The sequence below is a fragment of the Coturnix japonica genome, chromosome 3 (genome assembly GCF_001577835.2).
Source record: "Coturnix japonica isolate 7356 chromosome 3, Coturnix japonica 2.1, whole genome shotgun sequence".
Lineage (NCBI taxonomy): Eukaryota > Metazoa > Chordata > Aves > Galliformes > Phasianidae > Coturnix > Coturnix japonica.
Window position 1 is genome coordinate 46,967,586 of NC_029518.1, and position 23,531 is coordinate 46,991,116.

Genomic DNA, 23,531 nt, shown 5'->3' on the forward strand with positions numbered 1-23,531 from the left:
GTGGGTGCCAAAGCACAGACTATGTGCTTCAGGAAAAGGGCGTGTAATTAGGAGAGATGGTTTACATGCTACAGAGTTATTTAGCAGGAGGAGAAAAAGTCTACCAAATTAATCTAAGTGATTCATGGAGCCCCTTAATTTTCCTTTCTCTTCTTAGGAATAGCATTGCTGGCCCTGTAGCTAGAGACTACACACTAAATAGCAACTCTTCATCACTAAAAACTGTGTTTTGTCAATTTTACCCTTGTTTTTGGACTTCTCATTTTGCTGGGTAGCAATAGTTTCCTGTGTAAAAATGAGAATTACTTACACGGTATATCCAAAGTCAGGTTCCTGACTCAGAGGTTTGACAGGAATGGTTGAAACTATTACGAAGCCTCCAAATGCTCAGGCTTGTGTAAGCGGGACTGAGACTCAAACGATAGTCATGTTGAATAGTGAGAGTATGCACAGCTTGAATCTTAGAGCAGTGCAGATTTAGCTCACAGAAAGCCAATTAGGAAGAAAATCTCTTCACTGTGGATGAATTACCATATTCTCTAGCTCTGAATCCATGCTGAGTGGGTGGGTAAGTTAGCCTTGGAATGCTTAGCTGCCTGAAAATAAAGTTTTTCTAGGGCATGCTCGTGGAGTATATATTTCTAGCCCTCAACCTTTTTTAATTCACTTTGCATGAGAGTCGTACATTATTTATAGCTAAAGTGGGAGATAGAATACCGTGGGAGAAAGAAAAATACATCTTTCCATCATGAATTCTGTTTTTGGCTGTGATGCCAATTTGGGGCAAAGTGCCAATAATTTCACAGCCAAAACAGAAGTGCTGAGATCGCCCCCCAAAATTCACTAGTCTCACTTGTTATCTCAAGATTTTCTCAAATTGTAATTAGGAAAGTCCTGAGGCATGTGGAAGCCTCATGACAAGAACAGCAGGTAATAATTTTCTAATTTAGATGTCTTCCAGCTGCTTTGAATAGACTTTAATAGCCAGAGTTAACCCCTGTGCTTAGGCTGTCATCAGGGCTACTGATAATACAAATGATCAGACACCTCAGATTTTGTGTTCCAAGTGCTGGGTGCTCATGCAACAGACTTCATCTTGACAAAGAGTGGAGAAAGCTTCTCCATGAGGCACATAGACCTGGGTTAGAGCCATGCTTTTGAGTGCTTATGTAAATATATACCGTAGACCTTGACTAAGAAATACAAGGCAGCTAATGAGATTATCCCCCTTTGGACTCCGCCTACAAGATAAGGAGGGCTAATAGCTCCACACTGGGTTCAGGATGAATCACTTTCTTGCTCTTTGCCTTGCTCACCACATTTAGACAGTGGCTGTATGTATGACACTCTAGACAAGGCATGTGTCCTCTCCTGGCCTCTAGCAACCACAGAGGAAAGGCAAATGGGGTATGTTAACAGTATGACATGTATAAAAAAAAAAAAAATAAAGCCAGAAAAGTTCAACATTGCTTGATCTTTTTGGTATCGTAAGCATAACGCTTTTACATTGCATGTTTCTTTGGCTGAACAAGTATTTATTAGTCTGCTCTACGAATAGACTCAAAACAAATGGCATCTGGCTTGCTTTAACAGTACAGGGCATTGCCTTCCATAGAAGTAACCTGACTTGACAGCTGCACTATGCAGTACTCCAGTTTTCTAAACAACAAGGCTGTGATGCTTAAAGTAATTATAGCATTAAACAGAATGAACTTTGTTCAGCTGTAAGAAAAAATGAGTTATGTGTGAAGCAGTGCAAATTGATGTACACTTTCAGCAACAACTTATGGCTGTTGAACAGTGCCCATCCATTGCTCTGGATCTGAGCTACGCAACTACTCCCAGGTTGCTTGAGTTAGAGCTGCCAGGTGTTATGCTTTATAGCAGACTAAGGATGAGAAGCTGTATAAATTGCCTTCAGTGGGCAAGAGCTGAACCTGAGAATAGAAAACTCCTCCTCAGTATGCAGCTGGCTTGAAATATTCAGTACTAGAGGAAAAAAGTCCCAGTAATTTTGAAAGTATAGCGTTAAGAATAAGGAAAGTAATAGAGAACAGCATGGAAAGTGTTACCAAAAGTGAAAGCCTTTTTATCAAGAACACCCTCATCTCACCTCAAAATAGTATCAGGAGTTAGTGGGAGTTCTGGGAACACAAGATGAAACAGAATAAGGATCTGGGAAATCTCGGTTGTGGAGAGTGGCTGAGGAAAATTATGTTTGCCTTAGAAAGCAGATGAGTCAGAAAAGAGACATGCTGAAACTGTGAAAAGCAGTAAATGGTAATGCAGAAGATAGATTGCGGTAATTCTGATTCCTTTGTCTTAAAGCATAAAAGCAAGTGGATATTTAAAGAAATCAATAGACAACAGATTCCAGAACTGGTAAAAGGAAATTCTTGTTCAGATCTGTGATTGAATTATAAAAGTGGTAATGGTGGTAAGTTGTTAGGATGAATAATTTAACAGGGTTAAAAGGGTTATTTCAATGGATATCAGAAATATTTATAGATGCTATAATCCATGCTGACAATTTTTGAATGGTATTAAGCTTCATACTTGTGATTTGAAGATGTTCTCTAGTTACTAAGGTTATGTTTTCTAGCTACTAGGTTTCCTTGCTGATTGTTGTTCTTCCTTCTTAAGCTAAGTTGTTATGTAGGATTTTAGTGCTGTAATTTGTATAATATTTGTATAAAATCTGTGAAATTAGCTTTGATTCCCGATAGTACAAACCTTGGTGACAACCCTTCAGGTGTCCTGTGTGGGTAACATTTGAGTTCAGAGGTGCAGGCAGCTCGTCAGAAGTTGGCTGAACAGAGCAGTCTGCATCATCATAGCCATGTTTCCTTTGGGTGACCAAACAGAAATGTACAGTAATGTCAGGAACTGATGTGGCTGTCAATTCATACATTATGAGTAAAATACTATGCAGCTCTTCAACACGCCCTTAAAGCGTTTTCTATGTTTGCCTTCTGGGATTGTTTACTTCCAACAACTCAAAGGCTTGACATAAGCAAATGTTATCTTTACCTAAAGTCCCCCGTTAACTTGTTGAAAAGAATATGTATACGCAACCCAAACAAAGAAAATTTATTTTGGCAGAATGTCTTCTTGGTGCAGTTACAGTGTGCATGATTTTCATGGTTAGGCATTTGTGCCTAAATGTATATGTGAATATGTGGTGCTGATAGTTGTTGTCAGGATTTCGGTTCTGTTGAATGTCATGTGTCCTGAACTGATTTGAACTCTGTGGCTGATAACGTAGCAAACATCATTCATGAAGTCCTTCTATTTTATCTGCTAGCAACATCCTCAGGAATTGTTCATTCATCTGAGTCTACAGCTACAGTCTGAGCTGTTCCTGTTTTTGGTGATGTGATGGTTTAGGATAATTTAAAATAAACACTCAGGCAATGATTGATGAAGTTGCAGGTCTTAAAGATATGAAAAAGATATTTGAAAGGAGTTTTATCATCAAATCCTCTTGATAAAGGAAAACAATATTTGCAAAAAGTAACTGATTTCTTCTAACTTGACAGAGGTTAAGGTAGTTCCATTTTTTTAAAATATATTTGTCCTTCAAATAGCAACTGTAACAGACTTGTTGATTGGAATTAACAAAATGGTACATAAAAGAAAAAGCAAAAACATCCTACTTGGTCGTTTTAGGAAATCCAAGGATATTATACTGTGCTTGTGCAGTAATAATAACAGAGTTTTGGGAAAGTTATGAAGGCTATCATTATAATTTCTGTTAAAACACTGTTAATTAACTGAATTGTAGCTGCAGTTAAGACTATGAACTCCTGGTGATCCAGGTGACTGACTAAGTTAGCGTACCTCAGCTGCCATGGTTTCCCCACATAACAGCGCACTCTGCAGTGCCTGAGTCCACATCATACAGTGTTATTTTTAGTACTGATAAATGTAATATTTCAAGGTAAGTGAGTCTGACAGCCGGGCTGGGCCCAGGGGAAATCCGGTAGCTCTCCCTCACTGTCTGCTGAGATACAGCTGAGATACAGCTTTCAGGACTCCCCAGTTTGTGCATATTCCCCATGACAAGAGTGTCAGCTTCTGCAAAAGGTGGCAAGTTTGCCTTAATAACAAAATCATTCTTCAGTGTCTGCATTTGAGATTTGGTGGTGTGCTCAGTGTCAGGAGGATTGGCTGGGCGCCCCTTCCATGGCCTGTACAAAGCAGCGATCGACACGTTGGCATCGTAGACCATCTAGGCAGCCATTATCCAGACCCCCAGTCTACACATAAAAACAACAGCTGTGATTTAATCATAACTTTGTAAAGACTCAGATCATCTCCCCTTGCCCTCATGCATAGAACAGCTATCTTTCTTTTTGCCACATACTTTTCATACTGAAATATACCTTTATTCCTTATCTGCACAACACTTCAGCATTCAGGTGAGCCGAAGTGATACAGCTCTCTGAGAAAAAGTAAAAAGTAAGAAAAAAGAAATTTCTTGTGGTATTTGCTGTTGTTAATTTCTTAAATCTCAGGTAATAATGAATGAGAAAATAATGTTTTAACTGTAATCACTGAATTGTGGTAACCATATGTAGAGGGTTAACAACAAATAAATCCCTGCGATATATCTTTTAAAACTATGTAAAAATGTGTATGAAGTATTTCCAGAGGTTGGTTTTGTTACACATTTTCTTCTTAACAGTTGTGCAGTCATTTCTTTCATTGCTGGAAGCTTTACTTGATATTTCATCTAAAATATGATTTCTCAAAAATAACTTACAGTAATATTTAATAATACCTTCCCTTTGTTTTTCTTTCCACGTCATTCCACTGCTTACACTTTCCATGACTCCACTTTGCCAGTATGCATATTTTTGTTTTATTATTTTCTTTGAATCCATTATCTCTAAGTCTGTAATTACTATTATTGCTTCTTAAACCCCTAGAAGAATAGTAAAACAAAATAAAACAAAAAATGACACACGTTACTTTAAAATCTGTAAATTATCAAGAGGAAAGAAAGCATAATTTTGCCCAGAATAAAGAAAGCTATTTTCTTCAGCCCGGTGTGAGGTAATGCCATTGTTGCTTGATGAGGGAATCTATCAGTGGCAGTGTTTTTTGCTTTTGAAAATGGACTTCATAGAACTGTGTTGGTCAGGAAGCTGGACTCAAAGTGCATGTGGACAACCTCTGTATGTTGGCAATGTTTATTTAAAGATAAATCCCATGTTGTGTGCCTAAGGTATTGATTACTTTAAGGATGTTTGTTCCACAATTTCTTGCAGAATGCTGTCTTATTGAGTTGTTCTGGTTAATAGAAAGGCCTTTTTTTTCCTTTCTTTTATCTTTTTCTTCTTCTTAAAGGCATAAGAAATGATGCTGATGAATAAATAAGAGAAAATTAGTGTTTGCAAGAGAATGACAAAATAGGGAGAATCAATTTATACTACTAAGTGTGTATGCGGTCTAGAATCTGTTGTTGCAAATATCCATCCCATAGAGATGATTGCTGAAGGCTTAAATATAGAGAATGTGCCTGACTGGAGTCAGAAGAAGTCTGTGTGGTGGGAGGGAAGTATATAATAGAATCATAGAATGGCCTAGGTTGAAAGGGACCTCGAAGATCATCTAGTTTTAACATGACTTGGTATGGCAGGTGTGGTAGCAAAGACGTTGGCAGACTTTAAGCTAGAATAGCACGTGGGCAAATGTAAACTCATTGTTTAAAGTAGTTATTTTCAACCTGATATCTCTAACTCTCTAATGATATTTGATGAAAATGTTGACATTGTCGAGTCATTTAAGTAGTGGTGCATTTGCTTTGAAATAAAATGGTAGAAATATTTTGCCTAGTGAAACTTTCTTAAAGATGTCATAGGGACAGAAATGAGTAGGAATTTGTGTAATTCTTATCACTTTACATCTTTTTTGACTGAAGTGAAGGATAAGCCATCATTTCCAGTGATGCCATGCTTATATCTAGCTGGCTTGGGCTTTTGAATATGGATTGGACAACTTCAGTCTTTTGTCTGTTGTTCATATACCAGCTGAATTAATTGCTTGAGGTTGAATATCATTGTACTTTGGTCTCTGAGAAGCAAGCCAATTTCTGCTCAATTCCTTGAAAGCTGCTTTCTGCACCACAAATAATCAATACCTTTGCTAACATTTGCATTAAGTTATGTCAAGTATTGTCCTAAGCAGTCAGATGTGCATTTTCTACCATCTTTATTGCTAATGATATGGTAGTCTCAAAGTCACCCTTGCATACCATTAGTGCAGTGTGTTTGCATTCAGTCTGTGGTTCAGCCCTCTCAAGTGTGTTGAGCAAATACAGTCATTTTGCATGTTGGGAAAGCTAGCTAACCCTGCAGTGCTTCCTCAACCTGCTTTTTGCTTTGTCTTGAAGACTGAGAACTTAAGGACTAACCATAAAATGTTACAAACCTTACCAATGTAGTTCTCCTGTCTCTCAGATGGGAGAAGCAGGCCTCTACTAGTTCCCAATGCAGCAACGTATTACACGGACAGCATGCATATGTGGATGGTTGACTTTATGCCTTAATTCATTTCCTCAGATTATATTCAGCTATTTTCCTTAATACCCCTTAAAGATATTGTTAGGAAACTTCTTTAAGTGAGAACTGGTTAACATCTTGTTAGCGGCACTCATTTTCATTTCTTGCATGCAACTTCCAGTTCTGATGGTGCTCCTCAACTGCCCAAACACATTTATTGTATGTACATTGGATATAGTCCATTCCTGAAGTTCTTAGAGAATATCCCCTATCTCCTATATCTTTTGACACCACAGTTAAGTATGGGGATTCTGAAGTGGAAAAGACAAATCCTTTGGGTCTTGCATAGTTAGCATTTTCATTTGTAGGAGTATAGTGTGTCTTGTTTCTTACCTGTGAGTGGTAAAAGGAATGCTTTCCTTTAAGGTAAGTAATGAGATTACGTGTTGTGTTCTGTGAATACATAAAATGGTTATGTGGCAAATCCTTTTAGCATTGGTCTTAATACACATTGGGGGTGTCTTTCTTGACTGTAGGAATATGACTTGAGCATTGTAATATTTGTAAAGCTTTAGAGCATTTTTGAATCCTCGTGATGGCAGTTTACTATCAAGGTTCCTAAATGTATTCAGTGAGATGTTGACAGCCTAGATATTTTTAAAAAGACTTCTTAGTCACACTCAGTATATTTGATGTAGTTACCAAAACAAGTTTTTCTTGCAGTTGCCTAGTTGCCGGAATCATCCTCTTGAGTCTTTAAAGGTCAGACTGCCTTCCATTGGGGACTGGATGCCAACTGTATAATACCTTTTAAAAATAGATGTATGTGGCAGGTGGGATGACAACCCCAAGATACCCTTTAAAAATAGCCATATGTGGCATCCATGTGCAAAGCAAATAAACAAAACTTGTTGGAAAGCATCAACACTTCCCAGTATGTGGGCAACTGTGCTGTTACTTGCAAAAGGTACCAGCTGCTTACGTGGTGAGCAAGGTAGCAGTGAGTGAATCGTAGTATCATCTAGGTTGAAAAAGGCCTTCAAGATCATAAAGTGCAACCATCAGCCTGACCTACTGAGTCTCATCGTTCAGCTGTGTCCCTTAGTGCCATATCCACACAGCTCTTAAATACTTCCAGGGATGGGGACTCTACCACTTCCATACAATGACCCTATTCATGAAGAATTCTTCCTGAGAAATATATAGAGTCTAAACTTCCCCTGGTGTAACTTGAGGGCATTTTGTCATATTCTGTCACTAGTCACCTAAAAAAAGAGGCTGACCCCCACCTCACAGTGACCTTCTTTCGCATAGTTCTAGAGGGTGTTGAGGTTTCCCCTTAGCCTCCTTTTTGCCGTATTGTATTGGTCCCATTTCCTTCATAACTCCTGCCCAGAGAAGCTGTGGATGCTCCATCCTTGGAAGGCCGAAGCCAGACTGAATGGGGCTTTGACAGCTATGTGTGTGAAGTGAAACACCCGCGTGTAATGTCTCTGAGAACAAAAAGTCAAAACTGTGTGTGGGAGAGGACAGTGGGGGTTTTAATTAGGGAAGGTAACATAAGAAAAGTAGAATTGGAAGTTGAGTGTGCCACACCAGGAGAGGTAAGCTGTCTACAGTAACTGCTGCTGTTTTCTCTAGTACTAGTAATAGGAAGAATACCTACATTATGCTCTTCATCTGCATGACTGAAGTAGTTTGAATGAAGAGAATTATCTCAGCATTTTTGTGGAGACAAGAATTGAAGGCCATAAGTGAAGATGAAGGGAATAAAAATTGAAAGCAGTGTATTTAGAGCGTGGGAAGTTAGGTGGGAGACACTCGAATAGCCATCATTTTAAAAGTACTGGTATTTGAAGATAGCTGAACTTCAGGTTTCATTTAACTAAACATATACAGTACTAGATTACCAGAAAGCAGTGAACTCACATGCAGTTGTGAAACCAAACTGCTTTTATCTTTTAAAAGCGGCCAAAAACTCATGTTTTCCCTTGGAAAGCACCGATTGCCACAAAATGCAGATAGCTGATTTGTGTGATATCTGCGTGGATGGATCTCTTTGCAGGACAGGGGCTGTGATTTTTGCAGTGATGAGAAACTTGGGTTGCCCCAGCTAAAGGGAGCAGTGACAGATCTCGTAGCCAGGCTCCAGCTCTCCCCACTGAATTTTGCAGCTGGAGAGGTGAGTCACTTCCCAGGTTCTTTTGAGAAGCAATCCTGCAGCCCTGGTTTGAACTAGTTTTGTTTGGATTGGTGGGTTGAGAATCAGAAACAGCACTCTAGAGATAAGATGTTTTTGAAATCCTTATAGGACTAAGTGTTAGTTACAGGTAACGTACAGCAAGAAGCACCAGCTTGTTGCTTTCTTAGGCATTCATTTTCACTTTTAAATTATATTTTAATTATAGAAATCCACTTTGATCAACTAATTTAAAGTTGACAGATGTACAAAATTATTGTAGTTTCCTCAAGAATTTAATGGGAATGTGCATTCATGTACACACCCATGTAGATGCACAGTGTTTATATATGTGTATCTATCATGTACTGAATTGTATTGGCAAGTAAACTGAGTTACTGGTTTGTCTGATCCTTTTGCTTTTACATTTTGTTTCTGCTCCCCACTGTGCACTCATCTGTTGCTTTTAATATATGTACTTATGCATCTCTTCATCTTTGTTGTCATTAGTAGACCAGTGTGTGGTATGCACAATGTGCATATATTTATGTATGTTTGTAAATGTAAGTGCAGATCAACCTACTTATTAGGGAACTGCATAATATGATTGCTCAGAAGAGCAAATGGGCGATACTGAGGTGATCTTAGATTTTCCAATCCCATTTCCCAGTACTTTGCTCCAGCCCTTCTATGTTCCTTTAAAGATAAAGGGACATTCATAAAAGTATGTGTTTGGAAGGCTTCAGGTAGACTGGCTCATGTACTCTGCATACGTATGCATTACGAAACATGATCATCTTTAGCAGTTTCTCTGTCATAAGAACAGTCAGGTCTCTAGTCCTCATTGCTTGGAAAGTGGACTTTCAATAGCATTGGAAATGTAGTGTGATATATTAGGGGGGAAAAAAAAAAAAAAAAAAAAAAAGGTAATCAAATTCATGGAGTGTTTAATATTGTAGATGTTCAGTTGAGTTATAGTGCATCAAATACTGTGCAGCCTGCAGGGATTTTGCTTGTAGTTTCAGAAATCCTAGCACCTGATAGAGGAACTCAGCTCTCTTAGTGTGGCAAATCATGTTGTAATTGAGTTTTCCATTAATTGTTCTCCACTCTTTATTGCTGCTCTGTGTACGAGCAGATCTCTTTACTTTATGTGGCTAAGGGAAAAGAGGTGCTGAAGACTTGTATCTTTAGAGCATATGCCTGCTCTCCAGTAAAACACATGGAGGAGCAGAGATGAAAAAAATGACTCACTACATTGACTGTCGTTTCCTTTCTGTACTAACGTCTTCCTAAATTTGATAAGGAACTCTAGGAACTAATTGCTTTAGCTATTTATCCATTTATTTTCCTTGATGCTTGTCCTTTGCCTCTACAGCAATTACAGACTACATAATTTAAGAATAGCAGAGGTAAGATGTGAGTAATGAATACTGCAAGGCATTCTAGATTAAGGACTTCTGTCCTTGGAGGATTGATTGGTATAATATTTTCAGCTACCTCCTCCAAAAACTGTCATGATATTAGTAATAAGAAAAGCTCTCACAATACTGTAAGTTTTGGCAAAGTCTAATTCTGTGCTAAAATATGTGGAGAAAAAAATGGTCAGTATTACACAGTTAAAATCACCAAACATGGCTTCTGCTGGGAACAAATCACATTTGCTACAAATGACATATTTGCCACCTCAAAATAATAGTCACAAAAGCTGGATACCATCAATTTATATTTCTAATCCACTGCAGCTTAACATATGTCTTCCAAGGGCCAAGATTTCACCAACTATAGTGTTGCTGATGATGAATACAAAAGATCATAATGGCATGGCTGTGCGGGTCCTGACCATGGTGCAGGGAGGCTGTTGATGCCCTGATGCTCCCAGCGGGTGGCTGAGTTTCTGTAGAGTTGTTCAGAATCTTTATAATTAAAGTATTTGGTTGAAAATAAAACTTGATCAAAGTAGAAGCTTTTCATTAAGAAAACAAAACAACACCTCAACCCTGTGTCATTTGGAAATGAAAATAAAAAAACACGTAGTTTCTGTTTGTTTCAGATTATTTTTTGAAGTTATATACATATATATCTAAAGTCATAATAATCTTTTAATGCTTAGAATATGTGTGTAAGATCACTTTCTGTCTACCACAGTAAATGCAAAGGAATATCAATCGGTAAAAAGTTGTGCTGCCAGCTTTCTGTGGTCTCTTATTAAGTTGTGCTCATTCAGAAGTTTTTTTTGGAGATGAATGGTTTCACTGCAGAGTTGATGTACGCTAGCAGAGCTCAGCAATTAGTACTGTACACAGTGGAAAGTGATGTCAAGCTGAGTAATAGAGGTGAACGTCCATCAGATTGCATGTACTCAGTATTAGAAGAGGGACTGAAGGCAGGGTTCTCAGTGTTCTCCCTGGCGTTCTTTTATTGTTGTATGCATGTGTGAAGATGAAAAGATGTGAGTGACACAGATCTGAACATTATAGTATGGCAGGGTTCAGTGGGAGAAAAGGAAGAAATACTTCAGAGCAGTTTTATCGAGGAGTCACACTAAAAATGGGACTCCACCCCTGTTGTCCTGAGGGCACTGTGATAACCCGGTGTGTTTGCATTCAGGCTTCTTTGGTCTCTGTTTGCCATTTCAAACTTGGACTTCTAAGAAATAAAAATTCAAAGCAGAAATTGGAACAGTTTGTGAAACAGTGTTTCTGCTGCTTCACATCGGCAGTTACACCTGCTTTCTTACAAAACCATGGAATCACAGAATGCCTCAGGCTGGAAGGGACCTTAGAGCCCACCCAGTCCCAACTCACTGCCCTGGGCAGGGTTTCTCACCCACCAACTCATGCTGTCCAGGGCCCATCCTTGAGTGCCTTCAGCTGGATGTACACAGAGATCCATTGACTAACCATCTGGATACAACCATCCAACCAATTCTTTATTCACCAAATAGTCCAGCTTTCAAATCCTCCTCTCTCCAATTCAGAATTAACAACGTGGTGGGGTACCGTGTCAAATGCCAAGTCCAGACGGACAACATCAGTTGCCCTTCCTTTGTCCACCAATGTCATTGCTTCTTTGTAGAAGGCCATTAAAATGTAATATGTGATAAACCTTATGTTTTTTAATGTCTAGTTGGAAAGCCGCAGTGAAGTATTAATGGTGAGTCCTTATTTTGTGATGAAAATTATTTTAAAAGGTTTTAATTTTTATTGATTCTGCTGTTGTAGCATTATAACATGCAGACAGTTCTTAGGGAGAGTTTTTAGCACCATTAATGTAAATTAAATTTAATTCCATAAAATCAATTTGTCAGTTAGAGCTGTTAAAAATACAGAATGTTCCTCTTCTCAAATAAACTTTTTACCACTAAGCATTGTCCAAAAAGAGCTCAAAGAAAACATAAGTCCTTGATTCAAAAGTTCATTGAACTTCATGGCAAGAATCCTATTTGCTGTGATATAGTGGCCTTTACACTGTACTTAAATGAATATATTAGGCTAGGAGTTCCTTACAATTTTATTTGTGGGAGATAATCGCCCGTGTGAGGTACCAATTTAGAAGCTGATTAATGTCTGCAATACAGAATTTTTATAGAGTAGAATATGCACCATTTGCAATTTTTATAGTTAATTTTAAATAAATAAACAGGCAATATGCATAGGTTGTGCAGGCCACAAATAGTCCACAGGCAACTTTCGTTGGCACGCCGACGTTTTAGTTCTCTCATTACAAGATAAAACAGTTTAGCCCTTGAGTGCCTGTGGGAAGATGTTGAATAGGAAGTGGAGAACCGTAAAGGTAGGAGAAGTGAAGATGGGGCCCCTGTGAATTGAAGCTGCTAGTGAAAGTGATGTTATCTTTGCATTTATGGGTTAGCAGTAAAATTTCTTTTTCTGGAGCAATAGCTCAAGCTTATGCATTATTTAAGTGCTCTGTCAATGAGGCATGTTTTCATATTCTTTGCATTCTAGGCAATGTAAAAACCAAATGTCATTGTAATGAAGAAGGATAATCCTTCTTCCTTTCTTTATCTTGGCTTTGATATTTGAAGTGCCTAAATTGTAATTGGAAATACTCAAAGCAGCTGTGGAGTCAGCACCTGTAGTCAGATGTTAAATGTAAATGATGGAAGTGACCTCATAAAATGATAACAGTTGTTCTGTGTTCTAAGAAGTTGAATTTTTGAGTTACAAAATTACTTATTGAGCGTGTTATCAGAAATCATGTAAAGTCATTGTCTTACTTTCATTTGTGTATATAAAGCAGCAAGATTATTACCCTTAAAGCCAGGGGCTTTTTGGAGTTTTGACCTTTGTATCTCACCTAATAGAGGATTTGGAAGTTATTAATTTGTATCTAGTTGGGAAGGGAGGAAGAGAACTCTAGATAATCACGATTACCTTCCAGTGTGTCCTTGGGTTTTGTTTTCATCAAATTGAAAGAAAATACATGTTGCACTGAATTTGAATCAAAAGTTACCTTCGATCTTTAAGAAGGCTCTTGTTTAAAACAGAAAAGAGGCGAACCGCACCAAGGTAACTCTTGCCACTTTGCCTATAATTCTTTTCATTATGTCGGCTGGTGTGTCTAATCTGTGAAATCATATGGTTGTCTCAAATCTTTGTCAGATAAAACAGCAACGTTAAGGTGGGTAGTAACTTTGATTGTGTTCATTGAAAAGCCTATTTTTATTTGAGCAAGTAGTTTTGTCTTTTTTCCCCCCTAAATCTTCTAGCAGTTTATTCTGTTCAATCTATGAAAAGTCCAATGTGAGGATTCCCCAAGTACTAGAGATCTGAATTTGACTTATTATAAGTATTTTTTGGTCTATATAGAATATTGTTAGCCTTAGCTGCTCCCAGTCTTCAAGATGAATATTTTTCAGTTATCCTGATGTTGCATATGAGGTTTTCATCACTTCTTTGGTAATACTGACAAGTACAATTATGCACTTACTGTGTTTTGTCTCAGGGTAAATGCAGTAGGAAAAAAATGAAAAATTAGTGCTATTCTTGTTTAGACAGAAGAGACAGAGAAGTCTTCATCCAAAATACTTCTGCTGGTATTATTGTGCTGGAATATTTTATTCATTTCTCTTCCAAAAACAAAACAAAATGAACAACAAAAACCCCAACGTATGATATAATCCATATAGCAGCGTGATTGGGGGTAGGTTCTACATGGATCAAGGAGAGTTAGGTGTTTCTCTGCAAAATCTCAAACGCAGAATCTCCCCATCTTCATAGCAGCAGGGAGGCAGTTTGTTGCCCTTACTTCTCCACATATTTTTGAAGCATGCGTGAAGAAACTGTTTTCTTTTAGTTGTTTACTCATTCAAGGGTTGATTCTTCAGACATGGAGGGCTACGTTGATTTGCACATTCTGTTGTGAATACACTGCAAGTAAGCATAGCACTCCTTGAGTGAATGTTAGATCATCTTTTTCTTCAGCTCTTCAGTTTTGGTTTCAGTCATAGGTATTTATATCCTTATTCTGAAAATGACTTCTGCTTTCATTGTGAAATGTGGTAGATCTGTCAGAGTTCATTTCGGGACTGGAACATTCAGGAACATCGTTGCTTTCCAAGGAAGAGCAGGATATATTTCAGGGAAGTCTCTCACTCTCTTTTCTGTGATTGTGTGTTTAGATTTATGAAAAAGCATAAACCTAGATGCCCATTAAGAAGTTAGAATTAACATTCTACTGATTGATAAGGAAACATTACTTCTCAGAATGGGTGGTGAGGCACTGGAATGGACTGCCCAGGGAGGTGATGGAGTCACTGAACCTGGGGGTGTTCAAGGAGCGATTGGATATTCTGTTGAGGGACATTTAGTGATATTGGTGATAGGTGAACAGTTGGACTGGATGATCTTGTAGGTCTTTTCCAGCCTTGGTGATTCTATGAGTCTATGATTAATTGTTTTATTTATCTGCCCTTGCTGTATCTCTGTAAAGGAATGGGGGAGAAACCTTGTGTATGAGTGTGAGCACCCTGTCCAAATCTGAATGTTTTGAAATCTAATTTGGAAAAAAGGTTTTAAGAAAAAGTCATTAACAGGAGGTAAATGGTTTTACAGCTGATTTCTGCTTTAGGCACTAGGATGACGTGTTTTTTGCTTCAGTTCTTTGCTGAGGCCTTTGGAGATTCTGTATTTGTTAAATTGATATTAATTATAACTCAGAGAGCTGTATGACAGATTGGACTTTCTCCAGAAAAGCCCTAATGCATGGAGAAGTATCTACAGTTGCTTTGTATTCCTTTTCCACGCTATAGCAAAGCAAATTTTCTATGAAATTCCTATGTTTTAATGAGTCTATATTTTTTGGTGTGTCATCAGTGAACTTGAGTATTCAAATTGAATTTGCTGTTAGTGCATGCAATTTGGAGTCAGCAGAGTTGAGGATTTGAGATGGGGCCTAACAGACTCTGAGACTGTGGAGAGGGAAATCATTTGAAAGAGGGTTGGGTATGGGGCATCTGGCTTGCCATTTCAATAATGAAGTGCTACCTACTGTCATAGAGTCTGTTTTTATTTTAAAATATATGATATCTTCCAGAAATGTCTGATGGGACCTGCATTTCCTGACAGTCATGACAAAAAGATTCCAGCTGTTCTTGAAAGACAGTTAATGCTATGCTAAAAATTACTATTTTGTGTATTTTCTTTAGAATTCAAATGCAGTGTTGTTTATTTCACATTATTGTTTAAGCTCTTCTTGTAAAATTGTTGTTAACACTACACAGCTTTGGTAATGCTATTTTTGTTTTGCAATCCTTTAAGGTTGTGCTGGTTAGATGGAATGAACCGTTTCAGAAATTAGCAACTTGTGATGCAGATGGAGGAATATTTGTTTGGATACAATATGAAGGCAGATGGTCTGTGGAGCTTGTGAATGATCGTGGGGCACAGGTTGGTATGCATGTTTTCTCTTCAGTCCAGAATTATCAAGTCCTGAGAGACAAAATGAAAAGGACAATGAGTAGTACTTTATACCTTTGGAAAATATAGGAGAAAACGAAACATTTATTTAGTGGAGTATGTAAGAAGTGTCTTTGCAAGGGCAGTTGCTTTACCTGATAGCCCTGAAATCAGTTCTGCTGGGCTAATAGTTGCCCTGCTTAGTTCTGTGCAGTGCTAAATTTTATCAAAACAAAAATAAATTACTACATGTCTAACATAACGTTTTTTTACCTTTGATATACTAAGGTAAGCGACTTTACCTGGAGCCATGATGGGACTCAAGCACTTATTTCCTATAGAGATGGATTTGTGCTGGTTGGTTCAGTCAGTGGACAAAGACACTGGTCTTCAGAAATAAACTTGGAGAGTCAGATCACATGTGGCATATGGACTCCCGATGACCAACAGGTAACAGAGCTTTTTGGGGCTGACAGTTTTATTACATTGGCTTGCTGTAGGATGCACCTCTTTAGAAGCTGTTAAATAAAATGGTATCTGTAATAATGGTTTCCCTCAAAACTGTTGCTCCCACAGATCGCGAAAATTTAATTAATCCCATGATTCTCATTAGTCAGATATGCTAATGTACCAAGTTACCTATCATCACCTTTCAACCCAATTCCATGCAGCCTTAATCAAAGTTTGAGACAGGAATCTGTAACTGTATTCATACCCCTAATTTGTTGGTGTAGCTATCTTGAAAATATACATTTGGGCAGAGATACAGCATAGACTATTAAATATCTGAACAGCTGCTTCATTATAGAGCTGCTCAATTTGCAGTTGCAGCAAAAGCAGTTCAACGGACATAGTTACATTTGCCTTCACATGAGCAAATGGATTGAATTGATTCTGAGTGTCAGAGGACCTCTCAGCCTTATGCAAAATACATAATTTTTAAAAAGGCTGTTGTTTTAACTACTGAGTCCAAAACTTGCTGAGCTTTGGAAAAGCCAGATAAAAAATTCTTCTTTACTGCTTTTCTAATGAAGCATATCGTATTGATCACATCACCATTTACAGTGGGGCTTGAGCTAGCCCATTGGTTTCATTCTCAGAATTTGCAATGGCTCTTTGCCATTCAGCTGTTGACCTTCATGGGATGGTCTTTCCTCCCATATACTTGCTGTCGTTGCGGTTAATGTATGCATAATATAGTACTGTAAGAAATGATAGGAGTAGGATAGTGCAAAGATAATTTGTAATATGATCGAGACTGGATTATTTTGCTTCATTTTACACTTTCATGACAACATACTAGTTCAGAACTCAAGGTACTACTGGATTTAATTTAGAATACTATAAATCCATACAAGATATATTCAGGGTTATTTTGGGAATTGCTAGTAGAGTATAGTAGCACTAATAATATGCATTTCTAGAGCAGTATCTAATAATTTTAGAGTGCTCTGCAAAGAATAATGAATAAATTATTTCAACCTGGCTCTTTAAAGCCAAGGAGTCTAACAGCCTCTTTTTGAATCTGGGGAGATTCAAGTCTTGACCATAAATAATTTACTCAAGATCAGGAGGAAAAGTCAAGCAGCAGAAGTAGGAGAGAAACTAAGATCTAATAGCTCTCAGTTCCATGTTTTAAACATAAGGCTTCTCCATTTGTGTGTTTCTCAGTTGTAGTTCACTGCTGTATTTAGAAATATCTTCACTTGAGTGTTTAATTTGGGATGACGGGCTGCCTTTGATTTAAATTAGCCAATATGTTTGTACTTTCTAAACTGGATGCTCTTTAAGTGCTTATTCCAGAAAACAAACAGTTGTTCAGTGTCCAGATAAGCGCATATGAGCATAATGGCCACTTCCAGCTGTGTGAAAATTGCTTGCTTGAGTTAGAAGATTCTGTTGCTGACAAACTCACTGAAACAGAGACAAAAAACAGCCACAGGCTGTATATTGCTCTGCACAGTTCTCTTAACAATGGAGTTTGCATGTTAACTGATGATGAATCTCTGTACTGTTCTCCAGAGTTGGTAAAGAGGTCCTGTTGTATGTATTAAGATGTATTTGTCTCTAGAGGCAAAAGGAAATGGAATTCTATGAGGCTCTAGGAAAAGGTTTTGTTCAGTTCATGCCAAAAATAGGAATTTGTGTGAAAAAGAACTTTGAATATATTACGCACAAAGAAGCACATACAAAGATGGATACGCTTACTAGCTTATCTCCCTATCTTATTTCTCTCCTGATGTGTGTCTGTGAAAATGAAATAACAGTATTCTAGTCTAGCATGGCTTCAGCACCTTTCGTATTAATATAATCTGTTGCCTAACACAGTGAGTGAAAGATAAATGCGAACATTGAAATTTATATTTCCATAATATTATTCTTGTCGCATCTCTGGCACCATGAGAACTGCTACTGGAGATATTCCTGACAAACATGACACCTCATAACACCACGACTTTTGACAGGATTAACTTGGAAAGCTACATTTCCAAGGGGAGTGTGCTGTTCAGTATTATTTCACTACTGTCCTCATAAAAATATGCTCAATATGGTCTATTCCTGTCACCTCACTCTTTAGTTCTCAGTCATCTGCAGTGCACGTCTTCCTCTTTGCTTCCAGCCTCATTTTCTATCTTTTCTCCCATCTGTTTGACACCAGCAGTCTATCACTGACTGCTACGGCTGCTTTCTGGCAGCTCTGCAAGAGAATTTCCTACCACCATCTTTCTGTTGGAGGAGAAGAATCATTGGAGCTACAGTTATTGCTAGCCACCTTCTTGTTTTGACATAAAAGGTGAGTTAGCAATACTTACATCAAATATGGCAAATGGAAAGTCAAACTTTTAACTGCGTCCGTGGTGAGAATGATAGTGTCTGGCCTCTGGATTTGTGACCTTGCTGAGTTTTGATACAAACTTGTAAATAAAGATCTGAGGTTGTGGCTGATGTCAGCTGTGCTTGAAAGTTCGTAGTTAACATTTTACAAAGACTTTTGATAGCCTAGAGATGGGATGATGGCTAAAGAGATGGCCAAGGTGGGTTTAATCATGTTGAAGTTGAGCTTATAGGTGTATCTTGTAACTAATTTGCCCTGAGGAAGTCAGGACAGTTGATACAGCCTGATTGACTGCAGTACTTTCCTACTTAGCACTGGACATCATCAGATGTGCATCTGATCTCATCTCATTTAGGCCACTGGCAGATTTTTACTGTACTTGACACCCAGGTTTTGAGTCTGGCTATTGAGCTGTGGGGTTCTTTAGCTAATTCAAAACACAGGCCTTCTGATTGTAAATCTGCGTGTTTATCGCAGAGAACCAAAATTGAATTTTGTCACTTCCATTGTATTTCTGTAGTCCTGCTTGTGTGGAGAGCTTTCATTGTTTCCTGTTCCTGTACTCTATATAACCAGAGCACTCTTCTGGCCAAGACACAGAGACTTATAATACCACTGAACTCCAGAGAATATTAATAAAATACATCAGGAAAACTTTACAAGGCTGGGTCCTCTGTGTCTTGAGTGGAGTTCCACAGTTGTGTTAAACTTGAGACCACTGAGGACTGTGACCTTCCTTTCTCTCTTTTGAATTGGCTTTCCCAGGACTATAGGAGGCTGTAGAGCCTGCTTCCTCAGGGTGATGTGGAGTACATTTCTGGTGAGAAGGTTCACCTGGGATCATGCAGGGATGAAAAGTAGGAAGGAAATGTTGGATAACACAGGAGAATTCATAATGGAGACAATTCTGCTGTGTTGTACCATGCTTGTTTGCACAGAGGGTGCATGCATGTCAAGTAGATTGAATGACTTCCCAGGTGAGAAAAACTTGAATTGAAGCCTAAGGGTTTATTTATAATTACAGAAGCAATGTCAGTAAGTAACTCAGGATTTTTCCTAAGCTCATAAGTCATGTAAAATATTTTCCCAGTGCTTACCACCTCCACTCCTGTATGCTTGCTCAGCCCTCAGTGACTGTATTCTTTGAACTTGCTGCCCTTGGGCCATCCTCTCCCTCTCCCAGATTTTACCCAACAAAGAGGCTTATCTGTATTCATGATGAAAGAAGAGCAGAGTGTCAGAAGACTACATGGGAACTGTGAAGGAATGGATCATCCTCATGTTTATAGCAATGTAATGTAACTCCCTGGACTTCACTGGGATTGTTTCTGCTTACTATTGTGTGTGTGAAGGAAATCTCTAGTAGAGAGAAGCCTTAATGAAAATGAATATATTTTATTTATTTGTTCTCTGTATCTCAGCTAGTGTAATTTATTAGACTTTTCTAATAGTAGTAAGGTTCCTTTTCTGTTTTTCCCTCCTCTTTCTTGTAAGCTTTTGTGGTAATTCAGACACTTATCAGAATTCTTTTTGACCAAGACATGACGGACAGTGGGTGTGTGTGAATTTCACCAGGGCACTTCCTTCAGTTTCCTTTGGAAATAAGTATACATGCAGTTAATGAGTTTGATTTGCATAGATTTCTACCTCTGATTACCTTTGTCTGCTCTGGCCAGTCTAATGGGGGCTGTGCTGTGGCAGTTTCAACAAGGTGAATGTGGATTACTGTTGACCTTCATGAGGTTATTAGTCTTAATAGTGACAACTGTAAAGTAACCTTAGAGCATGACATTTAGGCATGTCAGCATTTTTCCTAAGTCTTCATAGCAGTAGCGAATTTCAGGCCTGGAGGTACCAACTAATTAACAAGAAGCACTGTCAAATGGCTGCTCATGGCACCAGGCTGTTGTGAGTTTGCCTCTCTGGTTCCCTGTTTTGGTGTGTCCTTAGTCCTGTTAGAGTACATTCTGCTTTCGGATCTCCTAATTCTTTATCCATGGTCTATGACTTACAGTTACTATGGCCTTTTCAGAGAAACAGTTATTCTGAACAAGTCCTAAGCTGTAAGTAGGAATAGTAGCCTTTCCTGACTTCCACAATGTGGCTTAAAAAATACGGAATTTTTAAATGTTCTACAATCTTGTATCTATTTGTGCTAAGATACTGTCTTCCCACCTATGCTTTCTTTCACCTGCTACTCTGGAACAAGGAGTTCGTGCTTTCCATTTCCTCTATCATTTTGGTTTTCGTCAGGTGCTGTAACTCACATATGACTCAGGCAGTCACAGCTATTGCAGGAGTCACACTGATAAGGTTTGATGATGCTCAGACATCTAACTGTCTGAAAAAGGTCTTGAAGGCAGCCTTCTAACCAGCTGACAGAGTGGTGAAAGAGATACAAGCAGGCAATTGAGGCTGTGTAGGAAAGAGAAATATTTACCTTAATGATTATGAGAGTTGGAAGGACAAATGAAAAAGAAAGAAGTGTAGGCAGTGATTTGGTCTTTATTACAATATTCCTTCTCCCTGCCAAGAATCTTTATAGGTTCATATAAAGGAGCCTTTAAAATTCCAGGAAGTATCTGTATTTTTGTTTCTTAAAGTGTAGCAATACATCTTTTCCCCAGTCTGTTCTGGGTGCACTGACTATCAAATGATCCCACGATGAGTAGAACCTCTCAAAATGGCACTGTAACGTAAAGTCATTGAGGAATACCGAAAGACTTATTTTCATTGGGTGAATTACACAAATTAGTGAGGAAAATGGCTGGAGGCTTTTTATAGTATTGAAAAAGTGCCATTTATTAACTCAGTAGTTTATTTGAGACAGAAGAAACTGCAGACAATGGTTAAATCACATATAGGGATTTTAACACTGCATGCCCCTTAGCTGAGCAGTACTGCTAAGATGCAAAAAGAAGACGGAGGAAAGAGATTTCAGCTGTCTTTCAAGATAAGTCTGTTTGTTATATAAAACAAATAGATAAGCAAAGCACACCACAACCAAACTGTCCTAATATTTTTGGCTATTTTTAGAAGCATTTCAGACCTTTGTGGAAGGCTTTGTACTAAAATTAATGATTTCTGCTCGCTTATACTAAGAGTTCTATGAAAGTTTACATTCCTACTGTGCCCTTTCATAGACAAAATGTGTGCTTCTTTATAAATACTTAGAATATTTAAATTGTTTTCCGCGTGTGTGTAGACTTCAGTATTCTTGATTTATATATTTATCTGTGCTGCAAGCCATTAACATTTTGTTTTTCATCTCTGCTTGGTGATTTTTGATTTTTATAATGCTGTGTAATAGTGACAGATTTCATGTGAAAAAGAAATGTGAGTTTTAAGTGCTATTTAGCCTTTCTTTTTCTCATCTCTTTTTATTGTATTGTTTTAAAGCTTCAATATGCAGCAAAATCTGAAACAATAGATTTGTTTTCTGGTGTCTAGATATAATTCCATTGCCATCACCTCTGTCTCAAGTAGGTGTTCAGGTGTTGTTCTGCTGGGAATACGGCTTGCAAAAGAACGGGAAAAAGTTACATAGCTGGATGCACTGTGCCTTTCTCACTAGAGTTCTTTTCTCACTAGCAGTGATGAGCTATCCTGCAGATTTTAGTGCTCAGACTTCATAGTCTTTGCCTTGTGCTTTGCAAGGATAGAGAGTAAATATGTTCTCTCTGGAGCCTCCGGGGCTCATTTGTGGCTTCCAGGAGCTGTGGCATCCCTCTGTGGGTTTATTCCAGACAAGATTTTCTTCTGCCAGAAACCCTGGCCAATAATGCACAATTATTGAGCAGATAGTTTAAGGAGCCGAGCAACAAGGTGATGCTTGAATGTGTTTTGTTCTTCCCACTAGCTCCATCTGAGCCTTGCCTAATTTTTCCCCTGATGCTCCTCATGCTGTCTATAGCAGCAAGGCACTGTAAGAGCTGGTGAGCTGGTGCCATTCATTCTATTTGTGCTATCTGGGGACTGTTTAGCTGCTGATGACATAGTGGTTCATGTTTCCTCATCTGCTGCAATGTTTCACGTCAACATTGTATTAGATGAGTCTTGCAAATAATTTTTCCCTGCCATGACTCTGTCAGAAGGGAAGAATACAGATGTTTTATATTTTGCTCATCCTTGCAGTCTCTCGTCGGCCGGAAGATTTGATGTTTGTTACTGAAGAAAGTGAATGGCAAAAGAGATCTTTAAACTCTTTGCCTAGATCTGGCATGACACGTGGATAGGTCACAATATTCTGACTTGAGCTGACAGAATCCAGGGTTTATTAAGTTCTGTACACGTCTTTCCTCTGTCAGGAAAGGAAGGATGTTAATGGAAATGACAAACTGAAGATGGAGGAAGAGGTGAAGACTCATTGTACCATTCAGTTATTGGGCCCACTTAGCATTTTTTTATGCAGCACTGTTTCACATTTTTGGACCGTCAGTGTTTGAGTCAGCAAAATAAAGATAAGTGCAAACAGGCACTGTGTGAATCTTTCTGTGGGAAGTGTCAGAAGAAGGGAATAGTTTGCCTCTCATCTCACCTTGCTGGTTCTTGTATAGGAGGATTTGCTTATGTAGCCTAAAATCTTCATCTCTGGCACAAGGAATAGTTATTTGAATCTGTTTTGTTATGCTTCAGCTCTTGGGCAAATAGTAAGAGGAGGATTTGCAGTTCACCTAATGCAAAGCAGCAGCACATGCTTATGTTGGTTTTTAGACAGTTCGGGCAAAAATGTCACCTTCTGCAAAAATCACCCATCTTTCTGAGGCTATGTCAAATTTAAACACAGAGTTTTATTTTCTTTTAGCTTGTTTGATCTGATGATGAGTTGGTCAGGAGAGTAGAACGTTTTTATTCTTACTGAGAAAAAACTTTCTAAACTGTGAAATTTTTACAGTATTTTTCAGAAACAGTCTGCATTGTTCCACTTCCAGAGCCATTTGATTGAGTACATTCTGGCCCCGGGCACTTGGTTCATCCAGAGCTTTGTGATCTTTCTGGTTCAAAAGAAATGTCTCTGCCAGAGTGGTTAATTTAAACTTTATTACCAATGGGACTCGATCTGTCAATTTTTTGAAGTTAATAACAAGACA

The 23,531-nt window shown here is 38.3% G+C and overlaps 1 protein-coding gene across 8 annotated transcripts in view; it reads left to right on the plus strand.

Moving 5' to 3' along the window:
- The window catches only part of TULP4 (TUB like protein 4), a 129,623-nt gene that overhangs the window by 60,000 nt on the left and 46,092 nt on the right, over positions 1–23,531 (plus strand). For all 8 annotated transcript variants that reach the window (XM_015858293.1, XM_015858296.2, XM_015858295.2 and 5 more), the window contains 2 exons: positions 15,468–15,596; positions 15,894–16,055. In XM_015858293.1, the coding sequence (XP_015713779.1) occupies positions 15,468–15,596; positions 15,894–16,055 (291 nt within the window). The remainder of the gene's footprint in view (positions 1–15,467; positions 15,597–15,893; positions 16,056–23,531) is intronic.